We start from the raw sequence: 18,130 nt of genomic DNA, 5'->3' as shown, positions 1-18,130 counted from the left end.
GTGTGTATATATATATATATATATAAAACTCTGGTCCTTTGTACAAAGTAGGGAAGGAGAAAAAGGAAAGGGGGAACCCTGCTTGGTCACCACAAATGATGATGTGGCTTGAGCCCCCTGTCCCAATGGCCCCAGCCCTGCCACCTGGTAGGTGTGGCTGGTTCACATCTCATTGGAGTATGTGTAGTTGGGGGTGGCGGAATACTGAGTCTGAGGCTGATTCATGGCACCCTGGGCTGCCCCCATGGCTGCATTCTGGGCCGCCTGCTGCACGTGTGGATTCTTCCATGCCCCTGTTGTCCACTCCTCCTGAGCTTTGCTGAAACTCCCCCCACTTCCCCGGTAAAATTTATGAACCTGTAGGAAAAAAGAGCATAAGAAAGGGTTAATCAAAGAAAAAAGACAGCCCATCCAGGAAATAGATGGGACCCATCTGTAAAAAAATAAAACAGTGCTCCCTCCCTATGCATGCCTCTGTAGGAGAGTCCTGCAGGCCATTCCAGAGTGAGTCTCTTGGAAGACCTCAGGATCCTCTTGTAACTTGGAGGAGGGCTTGTTTCAGAACACAGCCCCTTCCCTAAGCCACCTTCTCACCCTTGAGGGGACCACGTACCATGCTGAGGGCGATGAAGGAAAAGACGGCCATCACTGTGAACATGACAGTGGGAATTAGCATCACCACCGCCGAGCCAATGTTCGTTCCGAAGAAGGAGATGGTGGCAATCCAGCCGCTGCAGGAAGAGGCCAGTGTGGGGCTGCGGGCAGGATGAGCGGTGCCCAGGAGCCCCTCTCCCAGAGGAAGGGACCATCTCATTGTCACAGGGAGGAAACATATCACTGGATGCAGAGGGACCATCTTACTGATACCCAAAGGGCCTGTGTCAGTGGCTCAAGAAGACCCCTTCCCTGTGGCTCAGAGGTGCTCTTCAGATACAACACTTCCTTTCCCCAGATTTTCCCATAATCCCTGACACCCCTCAGCCCCCAAGAAACCACTGCCAGGTTCTCCTTCCCTCTGATGCTATGGCTGTACTACTACACTATCCCGAATCCTCTCACTCTCCCAACAACCCATGTCACTCAGGCCCCATAGGCTAGGCAGCTTAGCACACAAAGGTACGCAAAAGATACACCCGCAGTGCCACCCCTTCCAGCCCCAGGCCACACCCCTGCCTCTTACCAGACGCCCCAGCCTGGGATGCCCACGGCCTGGATGATGCTGATGACCAACTGAGCCATGAAGGTAAAGAAGAATGCCATGAAACTGAAGGAGCTGTCAGTCCTGCGGCAGAGGAGGTGGCTCCCGTCACCTAGGCAGAAGGCCAGGGCTTCCCTGCCTTCAAGGCCCCCAAGCCCTTCCAAGTTTAAGTGCGTAATGGACAGAAGACATTTAAAGGCCTTAATTGAGAGGTCAGAATGGGATAGTTTTACCCATACATCTTTGCAAGTTTCCACATGGTAGACCTGTGTGTTGCAACATTGCACAGGGAGGGATTTCCTCATGAACAGACCACCCACTGTTACATGGATGGACGGCTTATTGGCATAGAAATAGATGGCTCCATTGAGGCAGGAATAAACAGTCTCATTGTCAAGGGGATGGACACCGGCACCAAGACAGCTAGCTCCACTGGTACATGGATGGATGGTCCCATAGGCTCAGAGATAGAAAATCGCATTGGCACTAGAATGGACACCCTATTGGCACCAAAATAGTAGCTAATTGGCACTTAGATAGATGGCCTGATTGGCACAAAGAGATTTAAGGCCCCATTAGCATTGAGATGGATATTCTACTGGCACTAAGACAGATAGCCTTGGTACATTGATGAATAGTCACATGGGCACAAAGATTGAAAATGCCATTTGGCACTAGGTGGACACCCACTGGCACCGAGACAGCAAGTTCCACCGATACGTGGATGGGTGTTCCCTTTGGCACACAGTTGGATGACCTCATTGCACATGAACAGCGTCCATGCTGCATGGCTGGCTGGTTCCATTGGCACATGGATAGATGGTGTCCTTGGCACCAAGTCGGCTAGCCCCACAGGTACTAGGATGGGCAGCTCCACCAAGACAGGCAGCCCCACAGGCAAAATTTAACATGCAGCTGCCCGAGGAAGGTGACGACACAAGAAAAAATAGGCCTGGTCTCTCTGTATTTCCCCTACCCAAGGGTAGAGTGAGGAGGAAAGGAACTAACTCTCAGCCCTCTCACCTCAACCTGGTACCCCCAGAAAGCCCAAGCCCAGCCCTACCTAGCAATCTGAGCCAAAGGTGAACAAAGGAAAGTGAGTTTGGGGGAGGGTAAAAAAAAAAAAAAGAAGTGAGAAAAGATATGGAGAAGAGGCAGGGGAGACAGGCAAAGAGACGGCTAGGCACTGCAGTTAGTACCAACCACTTACTTGAAGGCCTTGTAAATGGGCCGAAACCAGCAGACGTAGGAGCAGGGTGTGAAGAGGATGAGCCAGAGAAAGGCGAGGCCAAAGTTGGTGGCTCCCCCGCCTCCGATCAGCCACGCGAGACAGCCCACCAGGTTCACGGCCAGCGTGACGCTGTTCACTGCAGGCCCAGGAGCACATGCACACATAGAGACAGACACCCAGGCCCATAGAGAGACACATGAGCACACGGACATGGGCACGCACACACCAGTAACACAACAGAGACCCACAATCAAGCCAGGCCAACAGCACAGACAAACACAGAGAGATGCAGATACATTCACAGATTCACACCCACACAAAAGACCCACAACCCGTACCAACAAATACATACAGAGACACATGAGACACACATACACACACAGAGGAGTAAAGACTGTAAGAAAGCAAGCTGGGAGCTCAAACCAACCGCCGCCCCCGCCCCCCAACAACCCCAGCACCCACTCCTGAGAAATCTGGAGAGCACAGGCTCCAGAACCCAGAGCTTCTGCCCAGCAAGCCCCTTTGAAGGGCTCCAAAGCCTCAGGGTGGTAAAATGCTTTTGTCCTTATAAGAATGGCTTCAGCCCCTCACCCTCCCAGACTCACAGCAATCACCAAGTCCAGGACATGGGAAACCGACCTTACACTTTCTCTTTCGAAAGAGGGGCATGGAAAGGGAAAAGTAAAAGGCCTTGTGGAAACATCTCTTCTAGCCATTGTGCCATCTACCTTGCACTTAAATAGGGCAGGCATTGGCGGCTGGAATCTCAGTCTTTTTTTTTTTTTTTGAGAGAGTCTTTCTCTGTCGCCCAGGCTGCAGTGCAGTGGCCAATCTTGGCTCACTGAAAGCTCCGCCTCCCGGGTTCAAGCCATTCTCCTGCCTCAGCCTCCCAAGCAGTTGGGACTACAGGCGCCCGCCACCATGCCCAGCTAATTTTTTTTGTATTTTTTTAGTAGAGACAGGTTTTCACCTTGTTAGCCAGAATGGTCTCGATCTCCTGACCTCGTGACCCACCCGCCAAGGCCTCCCAAAGTGCTGGGATTACAGATGTGAGCCACCACACCTGGCCTTGGAATCTCAGTCTTTATTTAATCTATTTCTTTTTTTTTTTTTTTTTTTTTGAGATGGAATCTTGCTCTGTAGCCCAGGCTGGAGTGCAGTGGCGTGATCTCAGCTCACTGCAACCTCCACTTCTCAGGTTCAAGCGATTCTCCTGCCTCAGCCTCCCGAGTAGCCGGGATTACAGGCACCCGCCACCATGCCCAGCTAATTTTTATATTTTTAGTAGAGATGGGTCTTCGCCAAGTTGGCCAGGCTGGTCTCGAACTCCTGACCTCAGGTGATCCACCCGCCTCGGCTTCCCACAGTGCCAGATTATAGGTGTGAGTCACTGTGCCCAGCTATCTAATCTATTTCTTAGATAACTCTCATGCCAGCTCCTCAAAGAAGTCTTCCTTTGCTACTGCAACCTCATCATCTCCCATCCCTCTGACCTTCTACTGACCTGGGCTGCTCTCAATTTTCCCCAGATATAAATCCCAGCCCATCAACCAGACTAAAAGTTCCCCAAGAACAGGACCCAGGCTCTCCCTCCTCTGTCCCCACCTCATCTATCTGAACTAGGAGGCATAGTGTCACTAAGTCATGGCCAGCAGGGACCTCAAAGATTTACAAATAAAAGTGATGCTGGTACTAACACACACCCAGGTCTGTGCAGCACATCATTATCTAACATCAGGGCACTCCCTTCCTCGAAAACAAAGCCAAGTCCACAAAGACCTGCTGAACAAACAAACGAAGGAGGGCTCAATCATGGCCTCAAACAGCCAGGCATCTGTGGTCCTGTCTTCTGAATAAAACTCTTAAGTACCTCAAGGGTTATATACATTTCCTTGGGAGTAAACCACCTGGTGAGTGCCTAGTGAGGACTTAAGGAGATATTTATAGCCCTTAAATCCAGCTTCTGGATGAGATGTTCCCAGGAGGGGAGTTCCCAGAGTCCAGGTCAGACAGTGACCCACAAGCCTGGCCTGACTACCATGTCACCCATCTCAGGGCCCCTCATAATGAGTGGGCATTTCTTCCTGTACATTCAGCTGTATTTCCTCTATCCCTGTTCATTGTCCCAAAATCTCCTGGAGGCTTGGTGTTAAAAACTGATTTTATTTGCTCTTTATATAGAAAAGACACTAACCTATTACATTGGTTACATCTCTCCCTAGTCCAACCTGTCCCCAGCTCCCTTGCTCAAACACTTCTGCTGCAATTACTCTGCTTCCTCTCTGGAATGGATACCCATGGGCTCAGCCCCTCTCTCTCTAGCGATCAGTTTCTGTCTGTCTTCACTCTTCCCCCTATCCAGCTTAGATTCCATAATTCATTACTCATTTTCTTATTCCCTCTCCTGCCCTGTCTTCTGGTCACACTCATCCTAGATGAACATAATTCTCATCTGTACCTGAGCTGAATGTCGCTGAGAAAAAAGGGGACCCCATGAGGAAGACTGGCAGGAATATAAATTCACATCAGCCAACCTCAAATGGACCTTGTGTATGGCCCAGAAATCTTAGGGGCCAGGTTTCTTTGGAGAGTGTCCTCACTCTCTGTCTACAAACATGGCCATAGCCTCGTCCTGAGCCCACTCTCCCCACTACATCATATTTGATGGAAAAAACGGAAGCCATCAGAGTTAACTTCTTTATTTGCTTCCCAACATCTACAGACTTACCCACACCTGTTCCATCCCCCCTTCTCTCAGGTTACATGGTAGGAGATCCCTTCTTCACTCAAAGGCCAAGCCAGGCCTTGAAACGGAGTCTATCTGCCCCATCCTCTTCCTACCATGCCATGGGGGACCTGCTGCAAAGACAGCATATTTTACCACCTTCCTGGCATGTGCAAGCATCTGCCCAGGTAGGCAGCTACGTGCAGGCTCACTGAGGGCAATGTCACACATAGCAGAATCCAACTGTAGTCACACTGCGGGTATCTTTGGCTTCTGGGGTTCACACCCAGCACAGGATAGCCAGCCTGCCTTCCCCTCACATGCCTAAGAGGTACCTTCTAACCAACCTCAGCACAGCCAAGTCCCATCCTCCCAAGAAGACACCTTTCCCACCACCTGCTGCAGATCACCAGAAATGAGGCCTTTATACTCTCAACCTTAAAACCGTAGAACATTGATGCTAAGGTTTTCTAAATAAAGAATTCCAGATTATTTAATTTTTTTTTTAGAGACAGGTGCTTACTCTGTCACCCAAGGTGGAATGCAGTAGCATGATCATAGCTCACTGCAGCCTTGAACTCCTGGGCTCAAGTGATCCTCACACCTTAGTCCCCTGAGTAGCTAGGACTACGGGCAAGTGCCACTATCCCTAGCTAGTTTTCTTAAGAGATGGGGTCTTGCTATGTTGCCCACACTGGTCTCAAACTCCTAGGCTCATTGGATCCTCTGCCTTGGCCTCCTGAGTAGCTGGACTACAAGTGTGAGCCACCACACAGGCCTAATTTTTTTTTTTTTTAATTTTCTGTAGAGATAGGGGTCTTGCTGTGTTGCCCAGGCTGGTCTTAAACTCCTTACCTCAAGTGATCCTCCTGGCTTAGCCTCCCAAAGTGCCAGGATCACAGGTGTGAACCACTGTGCCTGACATTAGACTCTTACAGGTACAGACCACCCAACACAGAGCTGCATGGAATCACAGCAATCGCCAAGCCAATACTCTCTTCCTACAAATGAGGAACCTGCTGCTTGGGAAGCACAGTGTCCAGGCGAACATGACCCCACAGCTCCCAACTCCCAGTTGAATCCTCCTCTTTGAGCAATCTTCCAGAGAAAGCAAGACAAATAAGGTTTTGAGGGAAGGATTCCTCTCCAAATCCAGAATCCTGAGGTCCTGACAGTCCTCAGATGTTCCCTGGAAAGTTACTCCAGTGGAAGGGAAAGGGGAAGCAAGAAGACAGGGATTACACTGCAGAGAGGGACCCCTGTCCAGATGCTCTGTGAAAGGAGGGTGGAGGGGAAGGAAGGGAGGAGAGGCCTAGATGGGGAGGTTGATGGAAACTGAGGCCCAGTTGGGGAAGTGGCCCATGGAAGAAGCCTCTGGGAGCCTGGCAGGGGAAGACTTATGGTCCACGCATATGCCACAGTGGGACTGAAGGACAGTCAGGCCTGTGGGCACCCCATCCTGCTGCCCAGCACGCCCAGTCTTCCTTCCTCCTCCAGTCACCCTGGCCCACCCCCATCCCATGGCACTCACACATCCAGAGGTAGTAGAGGCGCTTGGTCATGCTGAGATGCTGGGGAGGAATGTCTGCCTCAAAGTCTTGGTAGAAACATGGCTTCAGCGGGATGAATTTGGGCAATGGTGGGAAGTTGTTCACTTTCTCTGTGCATGAGACACATTGCACAACATCACCTCCAGTCTTTCCCCTGACAATCCAAGACGCTCATCATTTCTCTGGCTGTGCTGCCCTATTGGCCCCTGTGGCCACCGGCCACTCTGTTTTCCCCACTCAGCCGTCCCTACCTCCCCAGGTCAGCTGAGATGATCCCAAAGTAGCCAAATGCCCTAAGACAGTGTCACTCAGAATAAAAAACAATATCACCTTGACAGACCACAGTTATTGTTTTTTAATTCTGAGTGACACTGTCTCGGGGCCTCAAGGTGCCACCCTCTCAGTGGGGGCAGCTCCAAGCAGAGGAAGCGGGATGCGTGAGAATCTACAGATGTGGGTTCCAGCCTCCATTCAGCATTTGTGCTCTGGGGCAAATCATCGCCCCTCTCTAGACCTCAGTTTATCTGCTGGAGTGGGGGCCGGGCTACACGGTTCCTAAAGTTCCCTCCAACTTTGGCATTCTATACCTCTGAGCCTTCTGAACCAGATAAAAAAAGGCCTCAGAGTATTAGAAAGCAATAGAGACAGAGGGGAGGGGGGCCACTAATCAGGCAGATGGACAGTAAGACAAGGACATCAAGGTGCTCAATTCCTGGTCCCTAGGACCAAAGATCTGACAGAGGGCTAGACAATGTCATGTTGAGGTTCTCAGACAGGCCTCAGTGGAGAGAGTGGGGAAAGCTTAGGGACAATAAGATGGAAAGAACCTGGCCTCCAAAGACTAGGGGAGATAAGGGGACCAGGAAGAGGGCCATCCACGCTATGCTCACTGTCATGTCCTACCCACACAGCCTGCCCCTCTCCTTACCTGCCATGATGGTACCAGTCGGCCCAGTGGCCTGCCCACACCTCTTGTCCTGAACTGGAAGGAAAGAAAAGCCAGAGAAGGATGAGATCGGACCACACTCAACCCAGTCCCTCTCTACTCCCCATCTGCATAGCAAGCTCCCCAGGACAGGACCCAGCACATACTCCCACAGTACTGTGAACACAATTGAGGCAGCTCCCCTCCTCCCAGAGCCACCCTTCCACCAGCTGCATCTTCCCAGCTGCTCCTGCCCTCTGCCTCAAGGTACAAAATCTACCCTCCGAAAACCCCATCCAAGGATGGGAAAGGAACCTGGGAAGGGATCCCATATAGGGAAAGCCAAGTGACATTCTATTCCTTGACCTTGAAGTACAGACTGAGCCTCAGCCTTGGTCACAGGCTAGCCTCCCTTCACTCCTTTTGCCTTTGTTCATTTATTAAGACACTTATATGGTGCTGGAAGAGAGAATGAGCAAGACAGATGTGGTCCCTGCTCTCCCCATGAAACAATCACCTCTGCAGTAAATCATATAAAAGGCAAGCACAGCTGCCGTGAAAACATACATAGCATGTCACAGTGATCTAATCTGGTCTGGGGAGTCAGGGAAATTAAATTATTTTAATTAAAAAAACTTTTTTTGAGATGGGGTCTCTCTCTGTTGCCCAGGCTGGAGTGCAGTGGTACAAATTCAGCTCACTGCAGCCTCAGCCTCCCCAGGCTCAGGTGATCCTCCAAGCTCAGCCTCCTAAGTAGCTGGAACTACAGGCATGAACCATGCCCAGCTAATTTTTATATTTTTTTGTAGAGACTGAGTTTCGCCATATTACCCAGGCTAATTTGCATTCCTAGGCTTAAGCAATCCACCTGCCTCAGCCTCCCAAAGTGCTAGGATTATAGCCATGAACCACTGTACCAGCCTCAGGGAAATTAAATACAAGTGGTAGTAAAGACCTGAAGAATGAAGAAGAGTTCCCTGGGCAAAACAGCCTTCCAGACAGATGGGAAAGCATCCTACAGGGACAGTTCCTCACTAGGAAGGAGCTTCACACTTGTGTTTTTTCTTAGACAGGGTCTCACTCTGTCACCCAGGCTGGGGTAAAGTGGCACTCCCGGGCTCAAGCCATCCTCCTGCCTCAGCCTCTTGAGTAGCTAGACTACAGGGACAGGCTACCATGCTAATTTTTAAATATTTTGTAGATAGGAGGTCTTGCTGTGTTGCACAGCTGGTTTCAAATTCCTGGCCTCAAGCAATCCTCCCGCTTTGGACTCCCAAAGTGCTGGGATTATAGGCATGAGCCACCTATCATAAGGGAAAGAAAGCCACTATGACCAAAGCAGAATGCAAATGAGGGAGCAGCAGATGAGGCTAGAGAGGCAAGGTGGGCAGGCTGTGCTCCCTGAGACCCTTCGGAGACAAGTTTGAAGGGGTCTTGAGGTGGTTTTAAGGAGTAGGGGAAAGGGAGCAATTGGAAGACTCCCTGCCCACTTAACTCCGAGTGGATGGTGGAGACCCATCATGACAAGCCTGTGTGAGACGAGGCGGAGGTTCCAGGGCAGGACAAGCAGCGTGTGCTATGGACATGCAGGATATGAGACGCTGGGGGACACCTGGACAGGGCGTCTTATAGGAATCTGGAATGTACAAACATGCTCTGCTCCTGGAAGTTCAGCAGCAGGCCTGGTTGACCCATGGTAAGTAATCATTGACAAGTTAATGCCAAGGAAACCAAGCAGCAATCACCTTGTTAGAACAGTAACTTTGGTGGACATTTTATATAGTCAACAGCAGAAAATGGTCCACAACCAAGTGCTAAGGCAATGCAACATTTAAAAGCTGGGCAGAAATTTGCTTAAAGTTTTGGAATAGGAAAAACTAATCTATGGTATTATAAGTCAAGACAGTATTACCCTTGATGGGGCAGCGACTGGGGGCCCAGCATCTGTTCCTGGTAGGGGTGCTGGATACACAGAGGTAGATTTTGTGAACATTCTCCAAGCATACAGTTACAACTTGTGCAATCTCCTGTGTGTTAGACTTCCATGAGAAGTTTGCTTTAAAATAAAAACTTCAGGCTAGGCGCAGTGGCTCACACCTGTAATTCCATCATTTTGGGAGGCTGAGGCAGGAGGATCACTTGAGACCAGTAGTTCAAGATCAGTCTGGCCAACATAGTGAGATTCCATCTCTACAAAAAATAAAAAATTAGGCCGGGCGCGGTGGCTCAAGCCTGTAATCCCAGCACTTTGGGAGGCCGAGATGGGCGGATCACGAGGTCAGGAGATCGAGACCATCCTGGCTAACACGATGAAACCCAGTCTCTACTAAAAAAATACAAAAAAAAAACTAGCCAGGCGAGGTGGCGGGCGCCTGTAGTCCCAGCTACTCGGGAGGCTGAGGCAGGAGAATGGCGTAAACCCGGGAGGCGGAGCTTGCAGTGAGCTGAGATCCGGCCACTGCACTCCAGCCTGGGCGACAGCGCGAGACTCCGTCTCAAAAAAAATAAAATAAAATAAAATAAAAAAATAAAAATAAAAATAAAAATAAAAAATAAAAAATTAGGCAGGCACGGTGGTGCGTGCCTATAGTCCCAGTTCCTCAGGAGGCTGAAGTGGGAGGACTGCTTGAGTCTGGGAGGTGGAGGCTGCAGTAAGCCGTGATTGCAACACTGCACTCCAGCCTGGGCAACAGAGCAAGACTGTCTCAAAGGAAAAACATACACACACACACACACACACACACACACACATATAAAAACACTTCTAGCATTCCAGTCAAATTCCTCTGGACCTGATTAAAAGATCGGGCAATTACAATCTTCTGGGCCCTTTTCTGATATGGGATCAAATACAGATATAAAAACCCAGTAACATCTACCACAAAAAGAAAAGAGAAGGGTATGATAGAGACAATCAGGAAATGATATCCATACACAGGTGCATTAATTGCAGCACTGTTTTGAATAACAAAGGATAACATCAATAGGGGACTGATTAAACCAATGGTACAGTCATACAATGGACTGTTCCGCAGCTATTTTTAAAAATGCTCTGCAGCTGTTAAAAATTTTAAAAAGAGAAAGAGGTTCTCCGGGTACTGATATGGAAAAATCTCCAAAAACATGATTAGTTAAGAAAAGCAAGATGTACAACAGTCTGTATGGTAAACCTTTCATGTTAAAGAAAAGGAAGAGGCCGGGTGCGGTGGCTCAAGCCTGTAATCCCAGCACTTTGGGAGGCCAAGACGGGCGGATCATGAGGTCAGGAGATCGAGACCATCTTGGCTAACACAGTGAAACCCCGTCTCTACTAAAAAATACAAAAAACTAGCCGGGCGAGGTGGCGGGCACCTGTAGTCCCAGCTACTCAGGAGGCTGAGGCAGGAGAATGGTGCAAACTCGGGAGGCGGAGCTTGCAGTGAGCTGAGATCCGGCCACTGCACTCCAGCCCGGGCGACAGCACGAGACTCCGTCTCAAAAAATAAAAATAAAAAATAAAAATAAATAAATAAAGAAAAGGAAGAGAATAAGAATATATTTTCCTTTTAACCTAATAATCCTGATCCTGTTAGTCATTTACCCAGATATAAGAAATGACAAACACACACGTTATTCAACATGACACTACTTGCATTAGCAAAATGCTGAAAGCAACCTAAATGTGACTATTTAAATATACAAGATGCATCATGCAATAGAGTATTACACAGATGTAAAAAAGAGGCCAGCCACGGTGACTCACACCTGTAATCCCAGCACTTTCAGAGGCGAAGGCAGGAGGATCACTTGAGGTCAGGAGTTTGAGAATAGCCTGGCCAACATGGTGAAACCCCATCTCTACCAAAAAAATACAAAAATTAGCCGGGCATGATGGCATGAGCCTGTAATCCCAACTACTCATGAGGCTGAGGTGGGAGAATCTCGAACCCAGAAGGCAGAGGTTGCAGTGAGCCAAGATTGCGCTGCTGCACTCCAGCCTGGGTGACAGAGTGAAACCATGTCTCAAAAAAAATAAAATAAATTAAAAAAAAATAAAGATGAGCTCAGTAAACTGCTGTGGAATGCTTTCCAGGATATATTAAGTTTAAAAAAAAAAAAAAAAAGCAGAGGACGAAAAGTGTAAATCATATGCTACCCCTTATGTAAGAAAGGGGAAGTAAAAATGCACATATGAATTTGCTTATTTTTGAAAAGAAACACAGGAAGAATCAACCAGAAAGTAATGGATGAGTAGAGAGACTTCCATTCTTTACATACTTGTTAACAAGCTTTTTTAATATACTTGTACACATAAAATGACTTCCATATTTCAAAAACTTAAACCAAAAAGAAAAGCAAACCCTAAAACTGAAACAAAAACAAATCAAGCTAACTATACTTTAAATTGCTAACAATCTTACAGACAAAAAAAAAGGGCCCAAGTAACTTTTGATCACAGTAATTCTGTGTACTCTTAGAAAGATAAACCTCAAGGGCAAAAATAAGTGCAAACAGGCTGGGTGCAGTGGCTCATGACTGGAATCCCAGCACCTTGAGATGCCAAGGCAGATGAATCACTTGAGCTCAGAAGTTCAAGACCAGCCTGGGTAACACAGCAAGATACAGTCTCTAGAAAAAATACAAACATGGCCAGGCACGGTAGCTCACGCCTGTAATCCCAGCACTTTGGGAGGCCGAGGCGTGTGGATCACGAGGTCAAGAGATCAAGACCATCCTAGCCAACATGGTGAAACTCCATCTCTACTAAAAATACAAAAGTTACATGGGTGTGGTGGCATGTGCCTGTAGTCCCAGCTACTCGGGAGACTGAAGCAGGAGAATCACTTGACCCTGGGAGGCAGAGGTTGCAGTGAGCCGAGATTATGCCACTGCCCTCCAGCCTGGCGACAGAGTGAGACTCCATCTCAAAAAAAAAAAAAAAAAACAAACATCAGCGGGACATGGTGATGTGCGCCTATAGTCCCAGCTTCTCCTGAGGTTGAGGTGAGAGGATCACTCCAACTCTGGAAGTCAAGGCTGCAGTGAGGTGTGATTGCGCCACTGCACTCCAGCCTGGGTGACAGAGCAAGACCCTGTCTCAAAAAAAGAAAAAGAAACTGCAAAAAAGTCATGAATTTTAGCAGGTTTACTCTTACTGCTGGTACTGCTGCAATGACTCTAAAGCTTTGCCATGTATACTACAGAAGAGGGCAAATGGGTCAGTGTGCTGATGATTTGGGGAAGGTGGGTTCTCACTGAAGGAGACAGAATACAGACCATGGAAAGGTAAGAAAGAGCCTTGTGGTGTTGGATTCAAAGCGGAGGTATCAGTATGAACACAGAATTTTTAAAATATATATGGCTGGTTCCAAGCCAGGAAAAGGAAATACAAGGTTAGCCTGGAACATCCTGTGGTATCAGAAAGAAGAAAGTACTCAATAACTAATGGAGGCAAGTCAAAAGGACACAAGAGCCAATCTGAAAAGGCTACAACCAACCAAATTTGGGACAATTAGAGTATCAAAAGTAATAACTATGTGAATTTTTTTTTCTTTTCTTTCTTTTTTTTTTTTTTTTTTTTTTGAGACAGAGTCACGCTATGTTGCCCAGGCTGGAGTGCAGCAGCGTGATCTCAGCTCAGGCAACCTCCGCCTCCTGGGTTCAAGTGATTCTCCTGCTTCAGCCTCCCGAGTAGCTGGGATTACAGGCACCCCGCCACCACACCCAGCTAACTGTTTATTTATTTATTTATTTATTTATTTTTTGAGACGGAGTCTCGCTGCGTCGCTCAGGCTGGAGTGCAGTGGCACGATCTCGGCTCACTGCAAGCTCCGCCTCCCGGGTTCACGCCATTCTCCTGCCTCAGCCTCTCGAGTAGCTGGGACTACAGGCAGCACCATGCCCAGCTAATTTTTTTGTATTTTTTTAGTAGAGACAGGGTTTCACCGTGTTAGCCAGGATAGTCTCGATCTCATGACCTCGTGATCCGCCCGCCTTGATCTCCCAAAGTGCTGAGATTACAGGCCTGAGCCACTGCACCTGGCCAGTTGTTGTATTTTTAGTAGAGACAGGGTTTCACCATGCTGGCCAGGCTGGTCTTGAACTCCTGGCCTCAAGCCATCCACCCACCTCGGCCTCCCAAACTGCTGGGATTACAGGCATAAGCCACATTGCCTGGCCCACATGGATTATTGTTTTTAAAAAATCCATGAATCCAAAGTGACTTTTTTTTTTTTTTTTTTTTTTTTTTTGAGACGGAGTCTCGCTCTGTCGCCCAGGCTGGAGTACAGTGGCCGGATCTCAGCTCACTGCAAGCTCCGCCTCCCGGGTTTATGCCATTCTCCTGCCTCAGCCTCCCGAGTAGCTGGGACTACAGGCGCCCGCCACCTCGCCCGGCTAGTTTTTTGTATTTTGTAGTAGAGACGGGGTTTCACCGTGTTTTTTTTTTTTGAGACAGAGTCTCACTCTGTCGCCTGGGCTGGAGTGCAGTGGCCAGATCTCAGCTCACTGCAAGCTCCGCCTCCTGGGTTTACGCCATTCTCCTGCCTCAGCCTCCTGAGTAGCTGGGACTACAGGCGCCTGCCACCTCGCCTGGCTACTTTTTTTGTATTTTTTAGTAGAGACGGGGTTTCACCGTGTTAGCCAGGATGGTCTCAATCTCCTGACCTCGTGATCCGCCTGTCTTGGCCTCCCAAAGTGCTGGGATTACAGGCTTGAGCCACCGCGCCCGGTCTATTTTATTTTTTAAAAGAGAGGGAGGGCCTGGTGCAGTGGCTCACATCTGTAATCCCAGCACTTTGGGAGGCTGAGGCAGGAGGATCACAAGGTCAGGAGTTCAAGACCAGCCTGGCCAACACAGTGAAATCCTGTCTCTACTAAAAATACGAAAACTCAGCTGGGCGTGGTGGCAGGTGCCTGTAATCCCAGCTACTCCAGAGGCTGGGGCAGGAGAATAGCTTGAACCCAGGAGAGGGAGGTTGCAGTGGGCGGAGAGCATGCCACTCCCTTCCAGCCTGGGTGACACAGTTAGACTACATCTCAAAAAAACAAAGCAAAAAACAAAAAAAAAAAAGAGAGGGAGGCCGAGGCGGATCACTTGAGGTCAGGAGTTACAGACCAGCCTGGCCAACATAGTGAAACCTTGTCTCTACCAAAAAATACAAAAAATAGCCAGGCATGGTAGCACGTACTTGTAGTCCCAACTACTCGGGAGGCTGAGGCAGGATAATCGCTTGAACCTGGGAGGCGGAGGTTGCAGTAAGACGAGATCGCACCACTGCACTCCAGCCTGGGCGACAGAGTGAGACTCCGTCTCAAAAAAAGAAAAAAAGAAAGAACATCATGTGCCTCCTGCTATGCTGTGCACAGAAGGACTCAGGTCATGGATGAATACTGTTGCCAAAAAAAATGTTTAATCTGAAAATAACTATGAAAAAACAATCTGACAAATTCAGATTGTGGGAAATTCTACAAGACAAATGTTATTGTTATGAAAGACAGAAATTGGCAGGGGGAACTTTCTAAATTAATGGAGACAAAAGAGACATGCAACCAAATGCAATGGGGAAGCCTGTCGGATTTTTTTTTTTTTTTGAGATGGAGTTTTGCTCTTGTTGCCCAGGCTGGAGTGCAATGGCACAATCGTGGCTTGCTGCAACCTCCACCTCCAGGGTTCAAGCAATTCTCCTGCCTCAGCTTCTGGAGTAGCTGGGATTACAAGCATGCGCCATCACGCCCAGCAAATTTTGTATTTTTAGTAGAGATGGAATTTTTCCATGTTGGTCAGGCTGGTCTCGAACTCCCGACCTCAGGAGATCTGGCTGCCTTGGCCTCCCAAAGTGCTGAGATTACAGGTGTGAGCCACCACACCAACCCAGATCTTAGATTTTTTTTTTTTTTTTTTTTTTTTGAGATGGAGTCTCACTCTGTCACCCAGGCTAGAATGCAGTGGCGCAATCTCGGCTCACTGCACTGCAAGCTCTGCCTCCCGGGTTCAAGCATTTCTCCTGCCTCAGCCTCCCAAGTAGCTGGGACTATAGGCGCATGCCACCACGCCCAGCTAATTTTTGTATTTTTAGTAGAGATGGGATTTCACCATGTTGGCCAGGATGGTCTCCATCTCTTGACTTCATGATCTGCCCGCCTTGGCCTCCCAAAGTGCTGGGATTACAGGCCACTGCACCCGGCCAGGTCCTGGATTTTAAAATCACAGCTACAAAGGACATTTTTAGGACAACTAGAGAAACATGAATATAGGCTGCATAGAAGATACTACTATTCACTATTAAATTTCTTGGGTATTGTGTGTGTGCATGTTTTTGTTTCTTTCTTTCTTTTTCTTTATTTTTGATACAGGGTCTCACTCTCTCACCCAGGCTGGAGGAGTGCAGCAGCACAATCACAGCTCACTGCAGCCTCCATATCCCAGGCTCAAGAGATCCTCAAGTCTCACCCTCCTGAGTAGCTGGGACTATAGGCGCGTGCCATCATGCCCGGCTAATTTTAATTTTTGTATTTTTTGCAGAGAGAAGGTTTCGCCATGCTGCCTAGGCTGATCTTGAAGTTCTGGGCTCAAGAGATCCACCTGCCTTGGCCTCCCAAAGTGCTGGGATTACAGGCGTGAGCCTCCATGCCGGCCTATAGAACATCTTTGTTCTTAGAAGATACACGCTGGTCTTTAGAAGCAGTGTCTGGTCTGTAACTTCCTTTCAAATGGTTCTGCAAAAAAATTTATACACATATATAAAGCAGAAACAGGTATGGTGGCGTGTGCCTATAGTCTCAGCTACATGAGGAGCTAAGGCAAGGTGTTCAAGCCTTCAGTGAGCAATAAAGCAAGACCCTGTCTCTAAAAAGTAAAAATAGACTGGACATGGTGGCTCACGCCTGTAATCCCAGCACTTTGGGAGGCCGAGGCGGGCGGATCACCTGAAGTTGGGAGTTCAAGACCAGCCTGACCAACATGGAGAAACCCTGTCTCTACTAAAAATACAAAATTAGCCAGGCGTGGTGGTGCATGCCTGTAATCCCAGCTACTCAGGAGGCTGAGGCAGGAAAATCGCTTGAACCTGGGAGGTGGAGGTTGCAGTGAGCAGAGATCATGCCATTGTACTTCAGTCTGGGCAACAAGAGCGAAACTCCATCTCAAAAAAAAAAAGTAAAAATAAAAGATAAAGCAAATGTTGCAAAATATTAACAATTGATGGGAGAAGGGTATACAGTTGGTCACTGCATTATTTTATTTATTTATTTTTTTAGATAGGGTCTCACTTTGTCACCCAGGCTGGAGTGCAGTGGCATAATCACAGCTCACTGCAGTCTCAAACTCCTGGGCTCAAGCAATCCTCCCACCTCAGCTTCCCAAGTAGCTGGGGCTACAGGTGTGCACCACCATGCCCAGCTAATTTTTTTATTTTTTGTAGAGACAAGGTCTCATTACATTGCCCAAGCTGGTCTCAAACTCCTGGGTTCAAGCGATCTGCCCGCCCTGGCTTCCCAATGTGCTGGGATTACAGGCATGAGGTCACTGTGCCCAGCCCATTGCCCTATTCTTTAAACTTTTTTGTAGCTTTGAATTTTTCAAAATAAAAAGTGGGGAAAAATATACATATCTGTATTTGATAATGACAATATATGCACAAAGAATCTCTGGAACAAAGGCCGGGCGCGGTGGCTCAAGCCTGTAATCCCAGCACTTTGGGAGGCCGAGACAGGCGGATCACAAGGTCAGGAGATCGAGACCATCCTGGCTAACACGGTGAAACCCCGTCTCTACTACAAAATACAAAAACACTAGCCGGGCGAGGTGGCGGGCGCCTATAATCCCAGCTACTCGGGAGGCTGAGGCAGGAGAATGGCGTGAACCCGGGAGGTAGAGCTTGCAGTGAGCTGAGATCCGGCCACTGCACTCCAGCCTGGGCGGCAGAGCGAGACTCTGTCTCAAAAAAAAAAAAAAAAAAAAAAAAATCTCTGGAAGGATATCAAGAAAAAAACATGGTAATTGTGGCTCTCTGGAGAACAAAGGAACGGAATGGATATAGGGTAGATGGGAAACAATGTTTACTATATATCCTTATACTATTTCCATATAATTGATGACATCATCAATTTTAAGATAGACCATTATTTTATTGACTAAAAGTAAAAACAAAAATTGCCAATTTGCAGGCTGAGCACCATGGCTCACATTTGTAATCCCAGCACTTTGAGAGGCTGAGGTGGGCAGATCACTTGAGGTCAGGAGTTCGAGACCAGCCTGGCCAACACAGTGAAACTCTGTCTCTACTAAAAATTTAAAAATTAGCCGGGTGCAACGGCATGCACCTGTAATCCCAGCTACAGGGGAGGCTGAGGCAGGAGAATCACTTGAGCCCAGGAGGCAGAGGTTGCAGTGAGCTGAGATTGTGCCACTGCACTCCAGCCTGAGTAACAGAGCCAGACTCCATGTCAAAAAAAAAAAAAAAAAAAGCCAATTTGTAACTGTAAGATGACAGAAATTTTAAAACACAGACATGAAAATGTT

At 48.2% G+C, this 18,130-nt stretch overlaps 2 protein-coding genes across 3 annotated transcripts in view; one reads left to right on the top strand and one right to left on the bottom strand.

Moving 5' to 3' along the window:
• The window catches only part of SCAMP2 (secretory carrier membrane protein 2), a 551,928-nt gene that overhangs the window by 361,692 nt on the left and 172,106 nt on the right, over window positions 1–18,130 (top strand). The gene's annotated exons all lie outside the window — the stretch shown is intronic.
• SCAMP5 (secretory carrier membrane protein 5) overlaps window positions 1–18,130 on the bottom strand; it is a 28,469-nt gene that overhangs the window by 2,400 nt on the left and 7,939 nt on the right. The window contains exons 2-8 of the mRNA XM_025390271.1: window positions 9,542–9,591; window positions 7,633–7,686; window positions 6,686–6,814; window positions 2,409–2,565; window positions 1,181–1,282; window positions 614–755; window positions 23–357 (exon numbers count right to left, since the gene is read on the bottom strand). Of these exons, the coding sequence (XP_025246056.1) occupies window positions 163–357; window positions 614–755; window positions 1,181–1,282; window positions 2,409–2,565; window positions 6,686–6,814; window positions 7,633–7,639 (732 nt within the window). The 5' untranslated portion in view covers window positions 7,640–7,686; window positions 9,542–9,591 and the 3' untranslated portion in view covers window positions 23–162. The remainder of the gene's footprint in view (window positions 1–22; window positions 358–613; window positions 756–1,180; window positions 1,283–2,408; window positions 2,566–6,685; window positions 6,815–7,632; window positions 7,687–9,541; window positions 9,592–18,130) is intronic.

Source organism: Theropithecus gelada, chromosome 7a (assembly GCF_003255815.1).
Source record: "Theropithecus gelada isolate Dixy chromosome 7a, Tgel_1.0, whole genome shotgun sequence".
NCBI classification, from domain to species: Eukaryota; Metazoa; Chordata; class Mammalia; order Primates; family Cercopithecidae; genus Theropithecus; species Theropithecus gelada.
The sequence above is the reverse complement of the archived record's forward strand: the minus strand, read 5'-3'. Positions and strand labels throughout refer to the sequence as shown.